Below are 22,558 nucleotides of genomic sequence, written 5' to 3'. Positions count from 1 at the left end.
AATTCCAAAGAAAGCATCAATTTAACTTTGACATTTTAAGAATTACTTTTCAATTAGTGTCTAATATAATTCTATGAAAAATTAGAACAGTAGTAATTAACAAGTTACAAATAATTTTATGCAAAATATTGATAACATTTTCATGTTAATTCCTGAAATTATTTAGAATGTATCATTTAATTTATAATTGAAAAAAGTAGGGGCTGGGATTGTGGCTCAGTGGTACAGTGCTCACTTAGAACGCATGAGGTCCTGGGTTTGATCCTCAGCACCACATAAATATAAAATGAAGATATTGTGTTCACCTAAAACTAAAAAATAAATATTTTTTTAAAAAGGAAAAAGTAGCAATGCATTTTTATAATCCTAAATTATTTCTGCAATTTAATTATGGAGTATGTCACTTATACTCCATCAATTTATTCAAGGAAATGGCATGGTAACTGATTGCAACAAATTATTTCCAAGACAGTGTATGCAAGTTCTTTTTAATAATAATAATAATGATAATAATAATAATAATAATAATAATAACTGTACTGAAAAAAAAAGCCTGTAAATGAGAACAGTTAACACAAGGAAAAAAAATCAGAAAATCATCTTTGCTCTAACCACTCAGATTATTAATTATGTACCAGCTTGCAAAATACTTCTATTAAAGATTCCAAAGGAAAAAAAGAGACCCAACCTATACATGGCTCCAGAGTAATAGGAGAGGAAATAAATACTAATAAGGAAATAGCAAAATATAATTAGCCTTGGGGTAATGTTCAAAACTCGTACAGAGGTGTTTACTTGTTGTTTTGCACAGTAAGCACTGTGGTGCATCTATGCAGTTTTTGTACAATCTAATCTTGAATGTCAAAAGAATATGTAAAGCTGATTATTCTCCATGGAGAACAAAATTTTAATTTTCAAGTATATATATCAAATACATAAAATGTTTTATATGCAAAATCCTGGTGACGATAATCAAAATTTTATATGAGGGTGAGTAGAATTTGCAGGAGAATTTTCTTTATGAGAATGAAAATGGCCCATTGCAGAATAAAGCATGTTTTAAAGAAACATCAATCTAAGGGGTAGACAATGATGAAGACTATATTCTTTGTATTGCTTTAAAATTGTAAAAAGTATTAAAGGAATCCAAATCCAAAGTGCAGTATCACTAAATTGATAGTTTGCATGACAAAATTTTTTTCTTATTTACAATGAGATTTGTCTGGGATTTAGGAAATGGCTTGTGTTTGCATTGTATTAGTTCTACATGAAAGTTGATGAGAGTTAAATCAGGACAGCTTAAGAATTATAGGTGAAGCAAGAGTACATATTATATGTAAAAAGTTTACTTTTAGACACTGATTGATTGATATTTCCACTAAGAAACTACACTGATGAATCAAAGGAAGGAGTAGACTGCAAGCAGACTAGGGAATACATTTCTCCTACAAGTGTTGTCTGTTCTGATAATGCAAGGTGGTACACCTAACTTAGTCCTTTACTTTAGTTTCTCCACCTGATTGTTTCTGAGGTTCTTTGATTATAAGAGCGGTATTCCCATATAAATTACAAGAATGGGGTAGGAAGGATTTTCCTTGGGTAATCTTCTTACTTTCAGTGTGATTCTCCACAAAATGCACAATTTCTAAGAAAAGAAAGAAAAAAGATGTACATGGAGGCCAAACTGGGCATAGAAGTGTTTTTTTTTTTTAAGATAACTGAAAAACAGAATATCTGCATGAAATAAAAGGAGGCATTATGTGTATCTCTCCATGTGTCTGTATGTGTCTATGGTATAACCTGTTTAAAATAAGAGTGAATCTTTAACTTGGGAGGGAAAGGCACATATTAATGCATTTCTATTATCATCACCTTCAGATTTCACCAGCATAATTTGCACAGACTGTCCTTATTCTGGGTTGAAATTCTCTAGGGTTGAATGACAATTCTATCAACTAATATTTAATCATGTGAGTAAAGTGTTACATAGCAAAAGGTGGCACTCTGTGGGAAACAAATATGATGTTTCTAACTTCCTTTGAGTATGTGTTGTTCTGTTTGGCTATATAGAAATTAGACCTGTTTACTAAAGGATGCAGGAGTGGGGTAAATAGTAAGAAAGAAAGGGCTAAAAAGGGATTTCTCATAATGAAATACAATAATTGTGAGAATAAATTAAAATTATTAAGTAAGAGTAAGAAGTGAAATGTGTTATGTGAACAAGTGAGATCATGAATTGCCAAAGGTTCTTTTGGAGATATGTAAAATGCACAAACATGGTGTGATCATTTTCTTGAGTTGAATGTAGACACTCTTGTCTCTGAGGCCCACTCCCTGCCCATTGCACCCCTTCCCCAGCGCCTAGCCTGTTGTGGGCGCTCAATAAATATTAAACAATCCAAGTACAAAAAAGTTTCAGAAAGTTTGAAATCACAGAAATCATTAATATTGTTATCATTTAACATTTATTGAGGGTCAACAGCATGACTTAATCAACATGTGCAGATAAGTTACTTTATAATCACATATTAAGCAAATAATTAAATACAATTATCATTAACTTAGCCTTCAATTTTACTCCAGTAATTTTAAATATAAAATTCTTTTTTATAATTGAGACATGAGAAATATAGACATCATTATTCAAATAAATAAGCGTCTCTCAGAGAAAACATAACTCAGATATCATTAACAATAATTTGAAACTCTGGGATAAATCTATAATAATTATACATCACAGATTCTGAAAGGACCAGTGCATAGAAAAAAATAGAAGAATCTGATGAGGTGGATGAGGATGATAACAAGTGTTCGTGTTTTGCCTACTGCTGTGACAATTTAAAATAGTATTACAATTATGTAGGGTACCACTGTTTACAGAAGACAGAGAGAGAACCCTTCAGGTGGACCATATTAACTTGTTTCCAGGCTTTGAAATACTTTTTAATTAAAGGCAAAATTGAATCACTATTACAGAAAATGAACTTTGTTAACATTACGATCCACACTTTCCAATTTTACCCTTAATAAAATGATGAATAATTGTGTTCAAATTTATTCATGATGGTTAATAAGCAATCAAATTATATGCAATTTTTTAAAAACTATTTTGTCATGTTTTTATAGTTAACTAAATTTTAAAGTTATTTTTAATTGTTAAGGGGGTGGAAAATTATACTTAATATTTCTGTAATAATCTTTTCAACTTAATTTAAGATAATGAAGTATCCATAAGACTTAAAGTTTATCAAATGTGATTTTTCTTAGCATTTTAATCTTAGAATCTTATAAATGACTTTTAAATCAGCCTCTTTCTAAAAGAAAGACTACCCTTTATATTTTGATGTAAGAAGCACAGCACATTATTTAAAATTTCTTTGAATAATTTTTGGTTTTTACACTTGGAACAGGTATTAGAGAGAGCCTCATTAGGATTCCTAATTATAAAAAATTTAAAAATGTAGAATAAAACCTAAATTTTCTGAATTGAGGCAAATATATTGGCCTAATTAGATACCTGTTCAACCTTTTATCACATTTTAGTTCTTTAAAATGAATTCACAATTGTTATAATTACTAAAATTTAATTTTTCTCTATCCTTGTCAAATGCTGTTAACACAAAATTTTAAGACTATCAGTTGTATAATATAATAAATTAACAAAGAAATTACTTATTGATTTTTCTTTTACTTTTTCCACTGTAAAATGGAGTAAAGTGAGAATCATTTACATTTTAATTTCTGAAATATTTGGACCTCTTTACTATTGAAATTCTACTCTTGACTTCTGAAAATATTCTGTTACACAATCTTTTGGGAACAGTTTGTTGAAATCTAGATCATCTAATATTTTTTTTCTCAATAAACTCTTTATTTTGTATTTGACAACCACATACATTTATTGAACTTCTTTATGCAGCCACTGGTATGGGCTCTTGGATGGATTCTATAGGAAGACTTGAGTAATGTCAAACACAGGAGTGAATGAAAGAAGAAAGAAAAATGATTTGCCAGTGAATTAATTCATAACTTTTTTTTCAGATTTTCACTGCTAAACTCAAGTCAGTTTTCAATAAGGATGTTAAAAATGGGAATTCTACAACTCCAATTCAGACCTTTGAGGGTAATTGTCTTATACAGTCTCCTTTTAAACCTCATAATGCTTATTTAGAGTGGCTGTTTGCCTCCCTCCCAGCTAGCATTAAGTAAATCTTACCAAATCTGTCAAACAGATTAAGAGAGAGAGAGAGAGAGAAAGAGAGAGAGACTGAATAAAGGAAAGGAAAATGCAGTTTAGGAGGGCAGATCAATTGTGAAAAGGAACACCAATGAAGAAAATGTACACCTATATATTTGAAATCAAATATCAGCAAATGAGCAGTTTGCAATAATGAATTATTGCATTATTGAAATATAATCTTTCAAGATATAATATAAAAATGTATAAACATGAATCCTCATAGAGTAGCACATGCAGTAACTTTTTTTTTTTTTTTTTTTTTTTTTGCCTTTGACATTCCTTGATTCTCCCTATAAGGATAGGAACTTTTTACTCTGTAAGTACAGTAGAGAAGCATTCTGGTTTACCTAGGTAATTGATTTATAAACCAGGGGGAATATTAATGCTGTCTGTTTGTGCACACACCTTCAAAGTAGAGGAGTCTACAAAATATTTATTTTTTTTTCTTTTGGTACCAAAGATTGAATTCAGGGGCACTCAACTACTAAGCCACATCCCCAACCCTATTTTGTATTATGTTTACAGACAAGGTTTCACTGAGTTGCTTAATGCCTTGTTTTTGCTGAGACTGGCTTTGAACTCATGATCCTCCTACCTCAGCCTCTTGAGCTGCTGGAATAATAGGTATGTGCCACTGGGCCGGCTATAAAGTACTGCTTATTACTCCAAACTGCAATGTCCCAATTCAAGATCTTCATAAGAAAAATAATTGAATATCATATAATTCATCATGGACTAGAGGAAAAAACAGTGATTTTTTTGGTGTTCTGCAGAACTTTGACTAAATTTCTATTTCTTACATGTTATGAGGTCCCATCAGATAATCATATTAACATAAACTCTATTTCACCTTTTCTAATATGAATTTCCCATAAGTAAAGTTTAGCTTAATGTTTCCAAAGTATAACTGTAATGCAAACTAAATCCAGATGTTCAATCTATATCACAAAGTGCTTTAGAACCTTGATGAGTACAAATATCATAATGTGTTTCTAATAAAGTCCACAAGTTCAAGCTTAAATGAATACTTAATTGTATTTTAAGGCACTACGAACTAGTTGTATATTTTTATATTTCTAAGGATTACTAAAAACTAGATAAAAAGGTACATCAATTCTTAAAGTATTATCTTATGAATGCTATGGTGAAATTTCAAGAATACAGTTACTTCTAATTTATTCTCACACAAACTCCCTGCTTTATGAAATCCTGAAATATCTATTTTCATAATAGTTATTAGTCATAGATACATAATCACAAAACAGGCAACATATCAAAATACACTATTTCCTGTTACTGTTAGAGTTGAAAAATATGAGGCCACTGCCATACAATATTTAAAGCTGAAATGATTTACTATGTCAATATAAAAAAGCCAGTAAAAGAAGTTCTATTTTTTTACACAAATAAAAGGCCTAAGTTATCATAAGGCAAAAGACATTTTAATTCAAAATTATAAAATAATATGAAAAGGAGAAAGTTCTCATGCCATAGAGTCAATTTCAGTTTCTGGCCACTTGCAAAAACATTATAGAATCAATGAAACTGATGCTAAGAGGCAGGTGAGAAGAAATAAACAACAGGTGGTCAAATCAGTTATCTGTTAGGTACATTATTATTCATGAGAGTGTTTTATATTCTGGTCAATTTTCTCTTAACATGCTGTGAATATAAATGCAATCTATGAGCACCTTGAGCAATCACCACTACACCAGAGGGAAACAAAACTATGAAGCTCAGTGGGGTCAAAGTGGCTTGAAAATTCTCTCACCTGTACTGAAATGGATTTCATAAGAAATAAACACCTAAAAAGTACTATACTAACATTTAGGTTTTTACATTTTTCACATCCTTTACACATGTGTGTTCTTGTTTGAACTATACACTATCTTGTCAGATATGCAGGTCAGGTATAATTATCTGCAATTGTTAAAGAAGAAACTTGCACAAGTGAACAGGCTGAAATTGGGACTAGTGCTTCTACTTTACATTTTGGAGACTAAAGTATATATTTTGTTTTAAAAAGAAGTTTACAGAAATATGCCATGGAATTCTAGTATGTCAGGTGGTACCCAGAAGCCCAAATAAATTTAAAAATTTTATTAATAAAATGTTAATGTTCTCATGTTTTGAAGAGCCCAAGGAAATAAATCTTTAACCAATCTTTTCACTTAACTGAATCCTTAATCTTGGTTCACTAATCTGAAATGTGAGGAATGAAATGAGTTTCTTGATAGATATGTATCAAAAATTCTAAATTTCTGATATTAAGAGACTAAACTTTATTCCATCTCAACTATGAAAGTAAGAATTATTTTGACTTTTGAAAAATTATTGTCAGCTCAAATTTTGTTTAATAAATTATAAATATAATAATATCATGTAAAAAGTAGAAGGGGACAGCAATTAAAATTATTGGCACACTTTGAGCTTTAAGAGGAGGTGCAGTATAAGTGTAAATGTCTCAAGTCTGGTGCACTATAGAGATTTTTTTTCCTAAACTATACATCTAGTTATAATACAACCACATTAAAATATACAGAACTATTTAATGACGTTTTGATTTGTAGCTGAAATTTCAGACCTGGGAAACACCAATTGCTGAAGTCATCATATACATTTGAATAGCTTTCATTTGCTGTTGTTTATCTCCTGTATTTTAATTTTTACATATTATTTTCCAAGCAATGTAAAATCTTTTTCTTGTTGGTAAACAGGATGATGTCATCTTTATTCTTCAAACTATGATCAGCAATGTGGTATTATTGCAACCAAAAATCAAACAAGTACTTCTACCAATTGTTCCAGTTCATTTCCTTATCCCCAGCAATCTTGAGCATTTCTGCTGATGAAATTAAGCACTCTGTGGAGTTTCCCTGTTCTGAATTTATACTCAAAGTTTTATTCACAAAAGAAAGACAAACCCAGCTTGCCACCTCACATTCTCCCTGGCACAGAAAAAACATGCAAGGACAGTGACATGGAGCATAGATTTAAAGGTATTGTCTTCCGCCTGTCTGAAGCCAGGGCTCTCCTCCACATGTTGTTGTCTTTCTAAAGAAGATAATGTCAACCTCCTTCATTTTTTTTTACCTTGCTCCACTGTCTTGGTTGTTTTTTCTTCTTTCTTTCCAGGTACAGCTGCAACATAAAGATAAGGTTTAAATAAGAGATCCAGTCAAAAATGCTGCTTCTGCTTAAAACAGCATTTCAGAACTCACTCAGTACTGAATATTTATTCTACACAAGATATTTTTTAATTCTTTTTAAACATTTCTCATCTTTCCATAATGCAATAGAAACCTATTATAAATCTAATCCTAAAGAATTACAGAAAAAGCAATAATCCTTTCCCATCTTCTGACTATTTTTTTCACACTCTTTTCAACTTTATTCTTTTATACTCTGCTTTGATAAGCAAGCTCTATAAAGAATTCCACTTGACAGGACTATGATTAATGGACTTACATTTCAGGTTATTGCTAGAGTCACTTAGTGTCTGGCAAATGTCAACCAGATGCTCCTTTAAATTTAAACTTAATGTGGCTTAATCAACTGAAAGGAAATGTAGTCATGCTTGAGATTCATCCAAATATTAAATGAACCCATCCCAAATCACTAGTAACCAAAAGAGAAATAATGGCATCATTTAAGTGCTATGTCCATAGAGTTATGCTTTCGCTAGTATTTATTGCTCTTACTGGAGTATTCACTATTTATCTCTTTAGACATCAAAACAGTAGAAATTACTTGCACAAAATCAGTGCAGATCCTTAAAATAATTGATTCAAGTACAAATCTTCAGAGGATACCAGCAACCATTCAACCATTTCATGAAGGATTAAAGAGGAACTGAATATTGCCATCACATCCAAGCATCAACCCACAGAGAGTTACAAAAGGGGGAAATTCAATTTTAAAATAAATAAATGTGGCTGTCACTAGCTTAACTCACTGATGATACTTAGAATAACTTATACATAGAGAGATTTCAGTGATCCTGTGCTTCTGGATGAGATGCCCTGCAGTGTGCACAATAGCACCTCTGCAGTGTTTTTACCAAAACAACTAACTGAAATTCAGTTAGCTCAATCAATACAGATGTAGAGAACATTTCAAACAATATTCTGAATAAACAATCAACCAATCAAAAATATCTACAAGATGACTGGCCCTGATCTTTTAGAGTCAATGTTGAGGGGAAAGAAAGAAGAAAGGAGGGGGAAAGAGGGATAATAGGAAGGAAAGGAAAGAAAGAATAAAAGAAGATCATTAGGAATAAGAAAGCAGTGGGCTCTTTCACCTTAGAATATACTGGCTTCAAAAAAAGACAACAGATAAACTAATAATTTGATATGTGCTTATTAGAAATATTTCAATGAGAGAAACTCATTTTGTTTGTTACCCAGGGCATGATCCACATGACTTTGAAGTGAAGAAAGAGTTAAATTAAAAAGCAAATAAATATTTATGAGCCTCTTGAACCCTACCTGCAAGGAAACCTTATCAAAAGGAAGTCATTACAAGGTAAATTCCAATGAGTGCCTCGATTTTGCTGTTTTTGTTAAATCAAGGTCAATGTTAGGCTAGGACAGTGGAAGGGAGACAGCAACTTGGCTTTGATCTTGACGAAAATGGTGGCAGTACTCCTAAGGTACTCCTAGGAGGAAGAATTCCAGGAAATGATTTAGAACCAGAAAAGAATTGTGTGATATAGACTTGAATTATCAAATTCCTTAAGAACAAACACAATTATGGTTTCTCTAAGGGATTGTGTGTCCTAGAAGAAGGACCAAGGCTTGACATTGCAGTTTTGCCACTGAATTGCTACATAAATGAATGCACATTATTTAACTTTGAGCTTTAATCTTTAAGTGAAAAGTACATTTAATGCTCTTGGTGTTGTTTTGAAATATAGGTGGAAGAAGTTTTAAGAAATCAGCTGTGCAACCACCAATCAGTAACTAGAACATGCTATTCTATTTATCGCTGCCTTAAACACAATCATCCCTTTTTTACAGGAAAACACCTATTCATTCTCCCCGATCAAAATTTAGAGATGGGACATTTTTTTAAGCAAATTAAATTTGGAAAATAAGCAAAGAAAACTGTAGGAAAAAATCAATTAAAACTGGAAAGGGATGAGTTAGACACAGCTGAAGATCGCATAGGAAGCTAGTATTACCAGTGGGAAGAAATCCCAAGAGAGACAAAAATATGGGAAATACACAGGAAGTAACAAATAGAAACAATAGAATTATTTTTAATGTAAAGTTAATTGAATGTTTTAAAATAAAGAATGAACACAAGGAAGAAAATCAATATTTGAAGAGGAAATGGTTAAACATCTCTAGAATTATAGACACTAAGTATAAGAATCTGGAAGCACAGGTAATCCTAAATATGGAAATAATGAAGTGTTTCATATCTCTCCCTCATACTGTAATGAAAAAATAAATAAAAACAATTTTCTTTTAAAGGGCAAAATTTCTAATATTGCTCCTTTGAAAAATTTTAGTCTTTCGAGTAAGTATGAAGTAGTATGAAATTGTGGATTTAATTTGAACTTTCCTGCTATGTAATGATGCTGTGTGCTTTTCATATGCTTTTTGTAGATCTATCAATTTTACATGTGCTTCTCATAAAGGATAGAATTTAGTTTTATTTTAATTTTGCTGTCTGTCCTGTACTCTTTGATTTTCATTTTTTATTTGATTTTTCTTTCTTTTTCTTTTTTTATTGTTCAATACAATACAATGATCTTGAAATATCATACATTTGATTCAAATAGGTTATGAATTCTCATTTTTTCACGTGTACAGATTGCAGGATCCCATTGGTTATATATCTATGTGTATACATACAGCAATCCTAGTGTCAGTTGTATTCTGCTGTATTCTGATTTTTATTTTTTATATTTGATTTTTATTTCATTAGCCTCTGAGAGTTTATTTTTGATTTCTCTGTCATCTATTTTTGGAGGGTTTGCTTTTTATATTTAAGAAAAAAATCGTGGCTTCTAAGATATTTGATTTCAGCAAGTTTTGTTTTGTTTTTGATTTTTGGTCATTGTTGTTTTATTTTTGTGCTGAGGACTGAACTCATGGTCTCATGCATGTGAAGGAACTATTCTATTATTGAGTTATACCTGCAGCCCTGCCTTTCTTCTTTTTAAATGAAAATTATAAAAGGGTATTAATTCCCTCTCCACAGTTTAGCTGTTTTAATGTTGTGTTTTCATCACATTATTAGTTTATCATGTCTCCAAAATTTCACAGTTTTTTTTTCCCTTTGATCCATGGGATACTTAGAAATGTGCTGTTTGCATTTATTACAGCACCTAGCATTGCTCCTGACATAGGAAACACTCAATATGGATTTGTTTGATGCCAAAGTATGCTAGTTAAAAAAAATGAGATGCCTTGGTATATATTCTGAGTGAAGAGAGAAGAGGGATAAGTTTTTGTGTGAGTGGTTTCCTCTGAAGAGGAACAATTTTGAAGTTTCCAACTGATTTGAAGAAGCACACAGACATAGGCAAGTCTAGATATTCCTCAAAAAAAGTGAACATGCTGCGCATGAGATGGAGATAGTTTAAAAATAGAGGCTGGGCCCTGCAGAAAGCCTGGACCAAAAATAAAAAACTATATTAGACTTTTTATGGATTCTGTAAGAGCAAGGAAGACGTGTGGTATATTAGTGTTTTCTGAGAATGTTTCCCTTCAGGTCAGTGCAGAAATAAAATGCTGACAATTCATAATCAATTGTAACAGAGTTGCATGGGTACACATGGGTGTGCATTCTTATGCAAATTTACTTATTCAGAAGACCTATTATAAATGTGTAGAATAATACAATACATGCATATATATTTAATTATTATTTTATTTTAATCATTTGAAGACTGACTCTCAGAAAACAGTTGAAAGTTATTTAACCATAAAGACCAAATTTTCTTTTCAGTGATGGATTAATAATTCCTAGCATTCCTATTAAATAGAGACACTACTTTCCTAAAGCACTATTTTTGTTACTTAGAAAAGGTCACTGAAAATGCTGATTATTTGTACAGAAAAGATGACATTTTGCATTAAATGTTGATTCTTTCATTCATGGTTCTAATGTAAAATTCATGAAGCCTAATTCTATGGAGAATAAACTTTGGGAATAAACAGCTCATCTAAGTGAGTGAATTTTTTAATGGCCTGGAAACAAAAGAAGATCTTAATCAATTTCTCTTTCTATACTACAGGATACTGGAAACTTCCTTTGCTGTTGTGAGAAGAAATGTATATATTTTTTGGTCTTCATTTGAAGGGGTTTATTTTAGGTAGGAGAGAAAAGAAGGAAAGAAGAGTAGGAAGGAAGAGAACAGAAAGAAAGAGGGAGAGCGAGGACAGTTTATATTGCACTACTTCAGAGAGACAACTAACTTAAAGGAAAAAAAGTACCACAACTTCCATCCATAGACTGTGATACTTGGATTAGGGCTAGGCCTGACCTAACAGGGTGATGGAAAAGTTGGTTTTCTAGAGTTCCAGGCATTTTTCTCTTTATTTCTCTCCAGAATTTTCCTTAGAAATGCAAATCTCTCATAGCATTTGCATCTCTCCTTTCTTGCCCTGCGTCACCCATGAGGACTGTCATATGCTCATTAGCTGAAATGTCCTCATGTGACACTTATATATTACTTCCTGGAGGTAGGCCTATAGCTTTAGATGAAGGAGCCACTATTTCTAAGGATATAAGAAAGAATATTATTTATCAAAGTTTTATTCAGATTTTAAATGTAATATTTAGAAATGTCAATGATGGAAACAGTGGAATGAATCAATAATTATAAAGAAAGGTATTGCATCAGTCCTTTTTCTGGAAGGGAGGTTCTTTTCATCAATTCTCAGGTTATGAGAACTATACAGTGTGTTCGTGAGGCCATCTGTCCTATTACTTCCTAAATCTTACATCTTGTATATTTGGAAATATGAGCAAATATGAGTATTATTGTAACATACAAAACAGGGCATGTCTGAAAGATAAATTTGGAAAAGGATATAGAAATCAGATATTGGGAGATTCTATTTGCATTTTAATAAACTGAACTTATGGGAAACTGGAGAGAAGAAATTATTAAATAAAGAGTGGTTTATTCAGTATTATGGATAATTTACTATGGCTTTGGGGGTCCTTCTGGTATAATTATTAAGATGTAGGGGCACTAGTGAGGTCTTATAATGATTCAGGTGCAAGATAATCAATGCTGGACTTGTGATGTAGTAACCATGATAAGAGAAAATACATTCAAGAACTCTTTAGGGAATAAACTCAGCAGAACTTTGAGATTCTTTGATAGGTGGTGCAAAGATAGAGGAAAGATAATAGCTAGATTTCTAGTGAGGTGAAGGATAGAAAACAGAAAGCAACTCAAGAAAAAAGGATTGAGGAGTTTAGGTTAATACAGGTTGAATTTGAAGGTGTTTATTGGGAAGTTGAACATGTCAGCCTGTAATTCATCATGAAGTTCTGAAGTGGTCACAGGATTGGGATCTTCAAGGACAGAATCTTAATCTTGACAGCATATCATATATATGTATATATTTATCACAAGAAGAGGGTAAAGAATAAGCTCAGAGTTGTTATGGAATCTGAGGTACACCAACAAAAATGGGAATCAAAGTAAATAAATACAAAGAAGTTACAAAAAAATCATCATTATACAAAATACATGTATGAAGATGTGAATTTGGTGTCAACATATCTTATACACAAACAGAGATATGATAAATTGTAGTATAAAGGTGTATTAAGAATTGTAATGCAAAAAAATAATAAGAGAGCTTATGTATAATGGAATAATTTGGTGTGAACATACTTTATATAGAGAGTTACAAAAACTTGTGCTGTGAATGGATAATTATGATTGTAATATACTCCACTATTGTCATGTATGTAAGAAGTAAATTAAAAAAAAAAGAAAACACGGAGAGAACTAGAACATCATGTTGTAATACAAAACCAACATCAGAAAGAAAAGTTGGTAAAAGCCATGGAGAAATCTAGCTTTGTAAGGACTGGAATAGTCCAAAGTTCATCAAGGAAAATGCCATCAGCATTAGCCAGACCATCAAGGGCATGGAAGGGGCAGTAGCCTCATCTTAAGACTTGAGACTTCCTCATACACATCCTGCAAATTCTTACCACCTAGCATTTCTCTGTTACCAAAGTCCAAGACATCTTTACAACCCCTTGTCACACTATCATTTTGTAAGATTTACCTATATGCCACTTTGTCATTTTTAATATTCCCACGTCAGAATAATTTTTAAACTTCTAAGTCACATTTTTAAAATTTATTTTGCTACCCCAAGCTTTAATCCTTGAGCAACAGTTATAAAGAAAACTTCCAATTGATCGTAAAAATTGGAGCCAACTTAATGACTTAATATTTTTCTTTTCCCAGTCTGTTCAATTGCTCAAGAAAAATATTATTTAATTCATATTTTTTGATTTTCCACATAGTATATAATCATAAATATATGTTAAATGAAGGTGAAAATAATAGAAAATTGCAAAGTGTAGAGCAAATACAATAATATCATATTGATAATTAGGTCCTATGTATCTCCAAAAATAGTCTATACTTTTTAAAAATAGGTTTAAGATGAAACAATTTATATAATTGTTTAAAATTTTTAAACAACTGCAAAATCAGTAATTCCACTTATTGCTGCACACCGTTCTTAGTTCAAGCTGTAACTTAGTAGAATAATTTTCCAATTTTCTTAGTAACAAAAATGACTCTTAAATTACTTTCATATTCTGATTACTTGTAAAAGACTAGAAAATGGATATTCTGTAAGGCACATTAAGTGTTGTTGAGTTGGGAGCTGGATACTAAGTTCATGATGAAAGCAATACATATTTTCATGGGTAGCTCACAGTCCAGGTACAGGGAATGTACATACTAGCTCACCAAGGAGGACAGTTTCCTTTAGCTCTTGCTTGTAACTTGTCAAAATGACAAAGCCCTATCTGAGTTTCAAAACATTTATGATAAGAAATGTTTGTTTCTGTTCATGTTATACTTAGGCAAATTATGAACAACCATATTTAAATTCAGAATTAAGGCATGATATTTAAGCTTAACTAGAGGAAATATAATTGGTTCCAATGATTTGTGTTTATAAACAGATTATTTTCCCTCTAAATCTAGCAAGCAGTTCTTCTTAACCTCAACCAAAATATTTGCCCACACTTCAAACTCAGAAACTATTCTCCTCAAAGACCCTTGTGATTTCAGTAGTTGATTGTTCAATTTCAATTCTGTCTGTCAATTCACTCCAATTTGACATGATTGAACTTCAAACAATGTGTGCTTGTATTAATACCTAAACACTCAGACTGAAAGTTATTCACACTGTACTGACGCAGCTACTTTGAAGCAGTTCAATCTTTGTTTTTTTAACTATCTCTTGATCATCTTCCACAATCAGGGATTTCCTAAGTCTCAGTATCTGAAATGTAATTCCCAAAGAACATTACCTACTATTGTTTGGACCTCCATTAGGTCTTACCCTTGACCATAAATTTTGAACATAATTTGGCCCTTTTTTTGTTCTCACTCTCAACATATATATCAATGCCAAGGCCTTATAGCCACTTAATAGGGCCGTGTGCCCTTCTATTCTGCCTAGATTAATGACTTTTTCTGACTCCATATTATGACCCTTTGCCTTTCCATAATACCATGGCATTTCCCATTCTAAAGTAACCAGCTTTTACTCACATTCTACTTAATTGAGCAAGGTTAATTTCAGAATATAACACCACAAGAGAAAATATATTAATATGGATTTCTAATAAATGCATGACTCTACACTTAGAGTAAAATGGTATCAATGAATCATGTGCTGTGATCACTGACATCACACATATTAGATTATTAGGAAATTAAATGATTATAAAACAGGCCTTATTCCTGCCTCCTGTATAGTGAGAATAATAGAGCTGTATGGGAAAAAGAACACCCATTGATTTTAATAGTTCAATTGCTTATCATTATCACATCACAATATAGTTTATTCTTACCTTCAGAATGCTTTATTTAATTTTGTTGCCTTCTCTTAGACAAATATTTATGAATTTATATATCCATTGATATTTAAATAAATTGATATTCATAATACATGAATATTTAAATACATAATATATGTAAACATTAAAGGATATATAAATTTAAGTAAATGCTTACATTCAGGTAATGCTTTACATTTAGATATATAATCTGAGTTTGAACATACAGATAAATGTCATATATATTTTATAGATTTCTACCGTTCTGATACATGGTCTCTATTTTATTCTTTTTCCTGTAGTAGAGATTGAACCCAGGTATACCATACCACTGAGATACATTCCCAACCATCTTTTTTTTGGTACTGGGTATTGAACCCATTGGTGCTTAGCCACTGAGCAATATCCCCAGCCCTTCTTTCTTTCTTTCTTTCTTTCTTTCTTTCTTTCTTTCTTTCTTTCTTTCTTTCTTTCTTTCTTTCTTTCTTTCTTTCTTTAGAAACAGGTCTCATTAAGCTGCTTAGGATCTTACTAAATTGTTGAGACTGGCTTTGAACTTGGGATCCTTATGCCTCAGCCTCCCAAGTCACTGGGATTATAGGCATGTGCTATCATGCCTAGCCATCCCCCAACACTTTTTAGAATTTTATTTTGAAGTATGACTTTGCTAGTTTGCTGAAACTGGCTTTGACTTTGCAATCCTTCTTCTTCAGCTTCCCAATTTGCTGGAATTGCAAGAGTACACCATCATAACTGGCTTGTACTCTTTATATAGTATATGCAATAAAATAGATTTTTAGAAATATTATGTCATTTTGGTGAAATATGTGTATAAGTTTGTGTGGGTTGGGGAGACAGAGAGAGAGAGAGAGAGAGAGAGAGAGAGAGAGAGAGAATATATATTAAGGATAGTCTATTAATTTTTCTCTTGAGATAAGTTTAAAGACATTGTATACATTATTGATTTCACTCCAAATGTCCCAATGTATTTCTTAAAGCAAAATAGCTCCAAGTCAGCATCTCATGGACTACATTTCCTAATGTCATATCATTCTTGTACAAAGTGAATATTTTTCATGTGAGTTTGTTAGCCAAAATTTCATTTGTTAAGGCCCTAACCTCCTAAGGCAGTATATTGAATTTGAATGATCCATGGAGATGAATGGAATCCTACTGATTTTATGTAGTTTCATTTCCACAAGTTTCCAAAAGATAACTTGCAATTTGACTATAATTAGGGTAGCATTAATTTATGACTTTGAGGAAAAAAAGGACTAGCATTAGAACAACTAAAAACAAAGCCTTGATAACATAGATGCTACAAATCTTGTGCAAAATGAGTTTCTGTATCAATAAAATGGTAAAATCAATAAAATTCTTCATTAAGCACTATGCCATATACATAGAAAATGTAGCATAAATAAGTTACAGTCATGACATCTGTTTGTTTAGCTGCATTTACCTTTCTTAGTTGAAGCAGCACCAACCTCTTCTTTGCCTCGTTCAATTTCTGCAAATTCAGATATTAAAGGAGTGAGAGAAATGGATATTGGAGATACAGATCAACATGACATAGTATTGTAAGTCAGACAAGAAGACAACAATCCAAATATATGGCACCCAAGAGCAAAGCAAGCTGCAAAGAAAGGCTAACTCCCAAGAGCTTGTAGGCTTTGATTTTTAACATATTGACATTCTTGAAGATTACTACAGAAATTTCCTTTCAAGGTACAGCTCTGTGATATTAAGTAATTTTCTTATATAATAGTGATCATTAAAAACAAGGTGGCTTGTTACCCAAAATACAATGGAATACTAAAGAATTAGTTTACAGCTAAATGTAGGTGGTATATGGATTTTTTAGGGATGAGAACTTGGAAAGTCTTCCTTGCTTGTTTAATTATGGAAATAGTCAACATGATATGACCTCTATCAGTTAACTTTACATTCTAAATTATGAACCATAATATTATAGAAAATTTCATTTGAATGTTGCTTTCAAAAAGAAAGAGAAAGATAATTTAAAAGGCCATTTTTTAAGGATTTTTCAGAATATCTTGCAGGGAAGATAAGAGCTTCCCTGAAGATATAATCTGAAATGTTGATTATACTACAAAATATTGGAATTAATATCAAAGTTAATTAAAGGAGGCATTTCTTTTTTTTTCTTTTTTTTTTTTGAAAGTACTTAAGTATAATTTTATTCTACTGTGAATCAATGCCAGATACAAACACAACATTGTTTGGGTCACTTAATTGTTACAGCATTCCATGTTTTAATATTAATAAGAAGGACATAAATGATCATTTCCTGACTAAATAGTGCAATGTATAATTTAATCTTTATTGCTAATAAGACATTTTATAGCATAGAAATGTGATCAAAATGATCATTTACTTTATCATATCATAAAACACAAGTCCTTACAGTAGAACAATAATACAGTTTCAATGGTAAGGAAATTTTCGATTCCTAAGGAATCCTGTTGTTGCCATGACTGATTATTCAGGTCAACTATCAATAGTAAAACGAGTTGTGGTATAAAATAAAGACAAGAAGTTACCTATACTAAAGGAACAGTTGATTTCATTTAAGAAACTGAAACCTGGATTCTAGTTAATCTTTGAGTACATACAAAAGAATGTTCTCTTAAAAAATTCTATATAATCACAAATTTAGGTAAACTAATTGAAAAGGTGGCATTTTCTATAGTTCACGTGAAAAACAGAAAAATAATGATGAGGTAGTGAATTTTTACAAAGCTTTCTTTACTCATTTTACAAACATTTTTATTATGTGAAGTTGTTCCCTCAATCATATGTTTTATTTTTATTTTTGTTGGCATTTGTATTTGTCCCCTGTCACCCATATCACCATAGCTGAGGCTATGGAAAAAACAACCAGTGGGCACCATCACACCCTTTTCTTTGCTATACCACAATGCCTTGGGCTATGAGAGAGATCAGAGATTGAAAAGAGGCATTCAATAACTTCAGCTTTTAATACCACAGTATCAGATCCCACAAGAGAATAAATTAAGCCTACAAAAGAAGTCACATAAATATCCTCTTCTTCATGCTGCCTCAAGACTGTGAGCTCCAGGACCCAGCAGACCTCTTAGTATTTTATATCTTCCAGGCGACTTTGACAGTCGTTCTTTGCTTCAGCATGCATCAGAATCATCATGGAGGGCTTTTAAAATACAGGGGCAGGTCCAGGAAATTGAGATGGTAACTCTGGGCATGTTCTAAGAATTCGCCTTTCTAACTAGTTCCCAGGTGATGGTTTTGCTGCTGAACTGGACCATATTTTGGAAGCTGATTACCAAACTTCCTCTAAGAATCTGCTCAGGTCAATCCTACAGTGATCTTTACTCCTGTTTGCCTCAGGTCTACCATGAGCTCTCCAGCAGAAAAGAGAATTTATGGCTCTGTATTTCTCTCCAAAACTTTACCTCTTTCCAAAGCCCTTCCACTGTCCCCTTTGTCCATTAGCAGTACTTGTCCCTATATTTTCATCTTCTTAATATGCTCCCTATATTCTATCTATAAATCAAGCCCTATCTCTCCAAAGATGTTGTGTCCCTACAATCTTTTAAAATAAAGAACATTTATTTTTTCTATGCTCCACATATTAAGGCATCTGGAAGGGGTATACACTTAACCCTCTTGGCTTCTCAGTACTTTCCATAGATTGTCATCTCCTTGTTTCCTCCAGATCCCAGTTCTTCTAAAGTACAAGCTATCAAATCATAGCAGGCTCTAAACCTCTTTATTGTTGTTGTCAACCAACCTAGCTGCATATCCTTTCATTCATTGAATAATTTTGCACATCACTACCCTTCTCTACACGACTGCTATTGTGAGATTTAATTAAGAATCATTCTCAAAGCTAAATGTATATTAGAATGTGCTAGAGAATTTTGAGAAGTCTATTCTATTCAGAGGTCTGAGGTGAGATGCAGAGCCTGAATTAATGAGCCTGGGGTGAGTCCTGGGTATTGGTATACTTACATGACTTTCAAACACTTCTAATATTTAACAGAATTAGGAGTCACTGTTATACATGATGCATGCAACCACATGAGCTCTCACTTCCTTGAGCTCCTCACTTGAGAAAACCAGAAACTCCACTTCTCTGATGACTACCACAAATATACACTTGGACTTTTCCATTATGGTCAAAACTTGATTTCAAAAATCCTGTTCCCTGGTACTGTTGCTTGTCTTCACATTTCACTTACTAAAGAACTCCCTCTAAATAGTATCTGATCCCATCAATACTGTGATTCCTTCAATCTTACCACTTTCCTACCACTCAAGACCTTCCTCATGTTCTGTCTTTACTTCTAACCAAGCTTGATTAAATGACCTGTGGTTAGATCATTCACTTCTGTTTGGTATTCATAGTCATCTTCTGCATTCATTTCTGGGGCTGCCTTTAAGATGCTGGGTGGATTTTTTTTTTGAGGCTCTGCAGGGTAGAAGTACAAAATCAAGACCTTGGCATGGTCCTCTGAAGCTCCCTCTGAAGGCAGTAGGGTGGATTCTCTTTGTGCCTCGCAAGCTTCTGGTGATTGCCAGCAATCCTTGGCATTTCTCTGTCTGCCATGGCTCTGATTTCTTTCTTTTGTTGACACAGCTGTTCTCTACATGTGTATATGTTTCAAAATTTTCCTCTTCTTATAAAGACACCAGTCATCAGATTTAAGGCCCATTCCAATTTAATATGACCACAGCTTAACTTTGTAAAGACCCTATTTTAACATAAAGTTATGACTGCAGGTACAGAGTTAGAACTTCAACATAACTTTGTGGGGACTGAAGTTATCTGGCAAAATACCCAATATATTTTTTGCTAGTTGCCTAAGCAGCCATCCGACCTGGAGAAAGACCCTAACCGCGTTGCCAACCTTGCTTCAAATGTCAATCACAACACTCATGGGAATGTTCAGCACTGGCCAACAATATTCTTCCAGACCTAGTGAAGTTGTTTTCCCCTTCCCCTTGACAACATGCTCACAGATTCAACTCTTTCCTCAAACTGTCCAAATCCAGCAACATAAAGGGAAGCTGCCTTTGAGAAATTCATAGAGAAAATAAGTACAGGCTACCTCGATTTTCTACCACCTCACTAGCATATACCCATCCTCTTTCTAGTTTTAAAGGATAATCAGTCCCTGCAGCTATTTAGTATGTATCCTTCCATCTGCATCCTGGGTCCCACCTCCTTGTATCTACTCAAGGTCATTGTTCTTGCAAGGTTGCTCCTATTTGCTACCTCATCAGTCCTCACCTTCCCTGATGTGTTCACATCATCTCAAAAGCATGAATACTCTGTATCCACAAACCACCACATCTTTCAACTCCCTGCTCCCTCCCTGTTCCATGCATCCTCTAGAGAGCTTCTCCACTCCACCCCAGCACTCTGTCTTCTCACTCTCTATTTTTAAACTTGTTTCATTGTGAAAAAATATGATATAAATTAAAGGCACATGACATTTGTGCGTATCTTAGTGAATGGTGATAATGAATGCTAACATGTGTGTATCCCCTACAAGCTTAAGAAATAGAATGCTATCAAGACCTTGGGAAACTTCTGACTTACCCCACCATTGTTGTACATAATAACTCTTTTCATCCTGGAGTTACTCTTGACATTAATTTCACAAAAATATTTCTTTATACAATTTTGTATTACATGTATTTGTCTCTAAATAGAGGTAAGATAATTTTATATGAATTAAATTATATTGATTAGTGAACAAATTTGTATAAATTGGATTATATGGCTTAATTTTTCTCATTTGCTTTTTTCAAAACATTGAAATGGCCAGGCATGGTAGTGTACAAATATAATTCCAACTACACAGAAGGCTGAGAAGAGAGAGAGAGAGAGAGAGAGAGAGAGAGAGAGAGAGAGAGGTAGACTTGTTGATATGAGTAGCTGTCATTGATCACTTTGAACTGCTATATAAGATTCCATTGTGTAAAAATTCTATATATTATCTGTTCTACTGTTGATGGAATCTAGGTCATGTCTAATTTTGTGCTAGTATAAATAATTTGACTACAAACATGTGCAAAAGTGTTCTTAGAAGGTGAACTCGCTGGGCCATGTCATGTGTCCATGATTGAGTTCAGTATATAAATGCTATATTTTTCTCCAAAATTTTACATTCACATCACTAGTGTATGCAAGTTTTTATTGCTCCATTCATCATCATCATATGATCATATCTCCCACTTTATACCAATCTGGTATGAATATATAGCATCCTTTTCTGAGTTTATGTAAAATTCCATTATTGTTTGGAAGTTCAACATTTGGAAATGTTTGCAGGCCATTTGCACTTTTCTTTTTTTAAGCTTGCTTCTAGCTTCTGTTTTTCGGCCCATTCTTCTGCCAAATGGTCAAATGCTTCCTCTTGTTTTCCATTTTTTTTTTTTTACAGCTAGTCTCTTGTTACTTATCTGTGTTATAAACAGCGTTTACAAGTTTGTGGCTTCTTTTTTATATCTCTTTAGGAGGTCTAATAATACTTCAGTCAATGCAATAAATCAACTTTTAAATTCATGGTTTGAATTTTTCATATCTAGTTTTCCCAATTTTCTCATACTTCAAAAAATTATAAATATGTTTTTCTAGGCTTTTTAAAAAAATAACATGATGTTTTGCCTTTACTATTTTAGTCCCTGAACCATCTGGGATTGATATTTTAGAATTGTATGAAGTAGGGATAAATTACATTTTTGTAATGAATTCTAACTACATCAGCAACATTTTAAAATAATCTACCCATTCTCTATCTGAAATGGCTGTTCTTTCTTATGTCAGATTTTTGCTCACATGGGATTTAATTTAGGTCTTTTTTTTTTCTCAGTCTTGTTAGAGAATTTGTATGCATCTACACCAATACCATGCTACCCTTTGAAATAATAATATCAGGAGATGTATTTGAACAACAGTATCAGAATATCTGTGTATTTACACAGTTAAGACTCAAACCCAACAGTGGTCTCTCAGTTGTTATCATTTATACTGGTATTTTTCTGTGGCCATCATTTTATTTTCTGGTACTGAAATTTATTCCTAGTTTCTTACTTAAAATCCTCACCGCCTCCTTCCTACTTCCTTGTGTCTAAATCAGCCTTAGATTCTGCTTCTGCTAGTTCTTTTTTTTTTTTTCCTCTCTCTGTCTTTTCTTTTCTTTGCCAATCTTGGTGGACATTCTTGGATTCTGTACC

General features: G+C 32.6%; 1 protein-coding gene across 7 annotated transcripts in view; it reads right to left on the bottom strand.

The window, feature by feature from the left end:
* Trdn (triadin) overlaps positions 1-22,558 on the bottom strand; it is a 367,236-nt gene that overhangs the window by 110,486 nt on the left and 234,192 nt on the right. For all 7 annotated transcript variants that reach the window (XM_077801927.1, XM_077801929.1, XM_077801930.1 and 4 more), the window contains 2 exons: positions 16,773-16,820; positions 7,334-7,381 (listed from right to left, as the gene is read on the bottom strand). In XM_077801927.1, the coding sequence (XP_077658053.1) occupies positions 7,334-7,381; positions 16,773-16,820 (96 nt within the window). The remainder of the gene's footprint in view (positions 1-7,333; positions 7,382-16,772; positions 16,821-22,558) is intronic.

Source organism: Urocitellus parryii, chromosome 8, assembly GCF_045843805.1.
Source record: "Urocitellus parryii isolate mUroPar1 chromosome 8, mUroPar1.hap1, whole genome shotgun sequence".
In the NCBI taxonomy this organism is placed as follows: domain Eukaryota; kingdom Metazoa; phylum Chordata; class Mammalia; order Rodentia; family Sciuridae; genus Urocitellus; species Urocitellus parryii.
The sequence above is the reverse complement of the archived record's forward strand: the minus strand, read 5'-3'. Positions and strand labels throughout refer to the sequence as shown.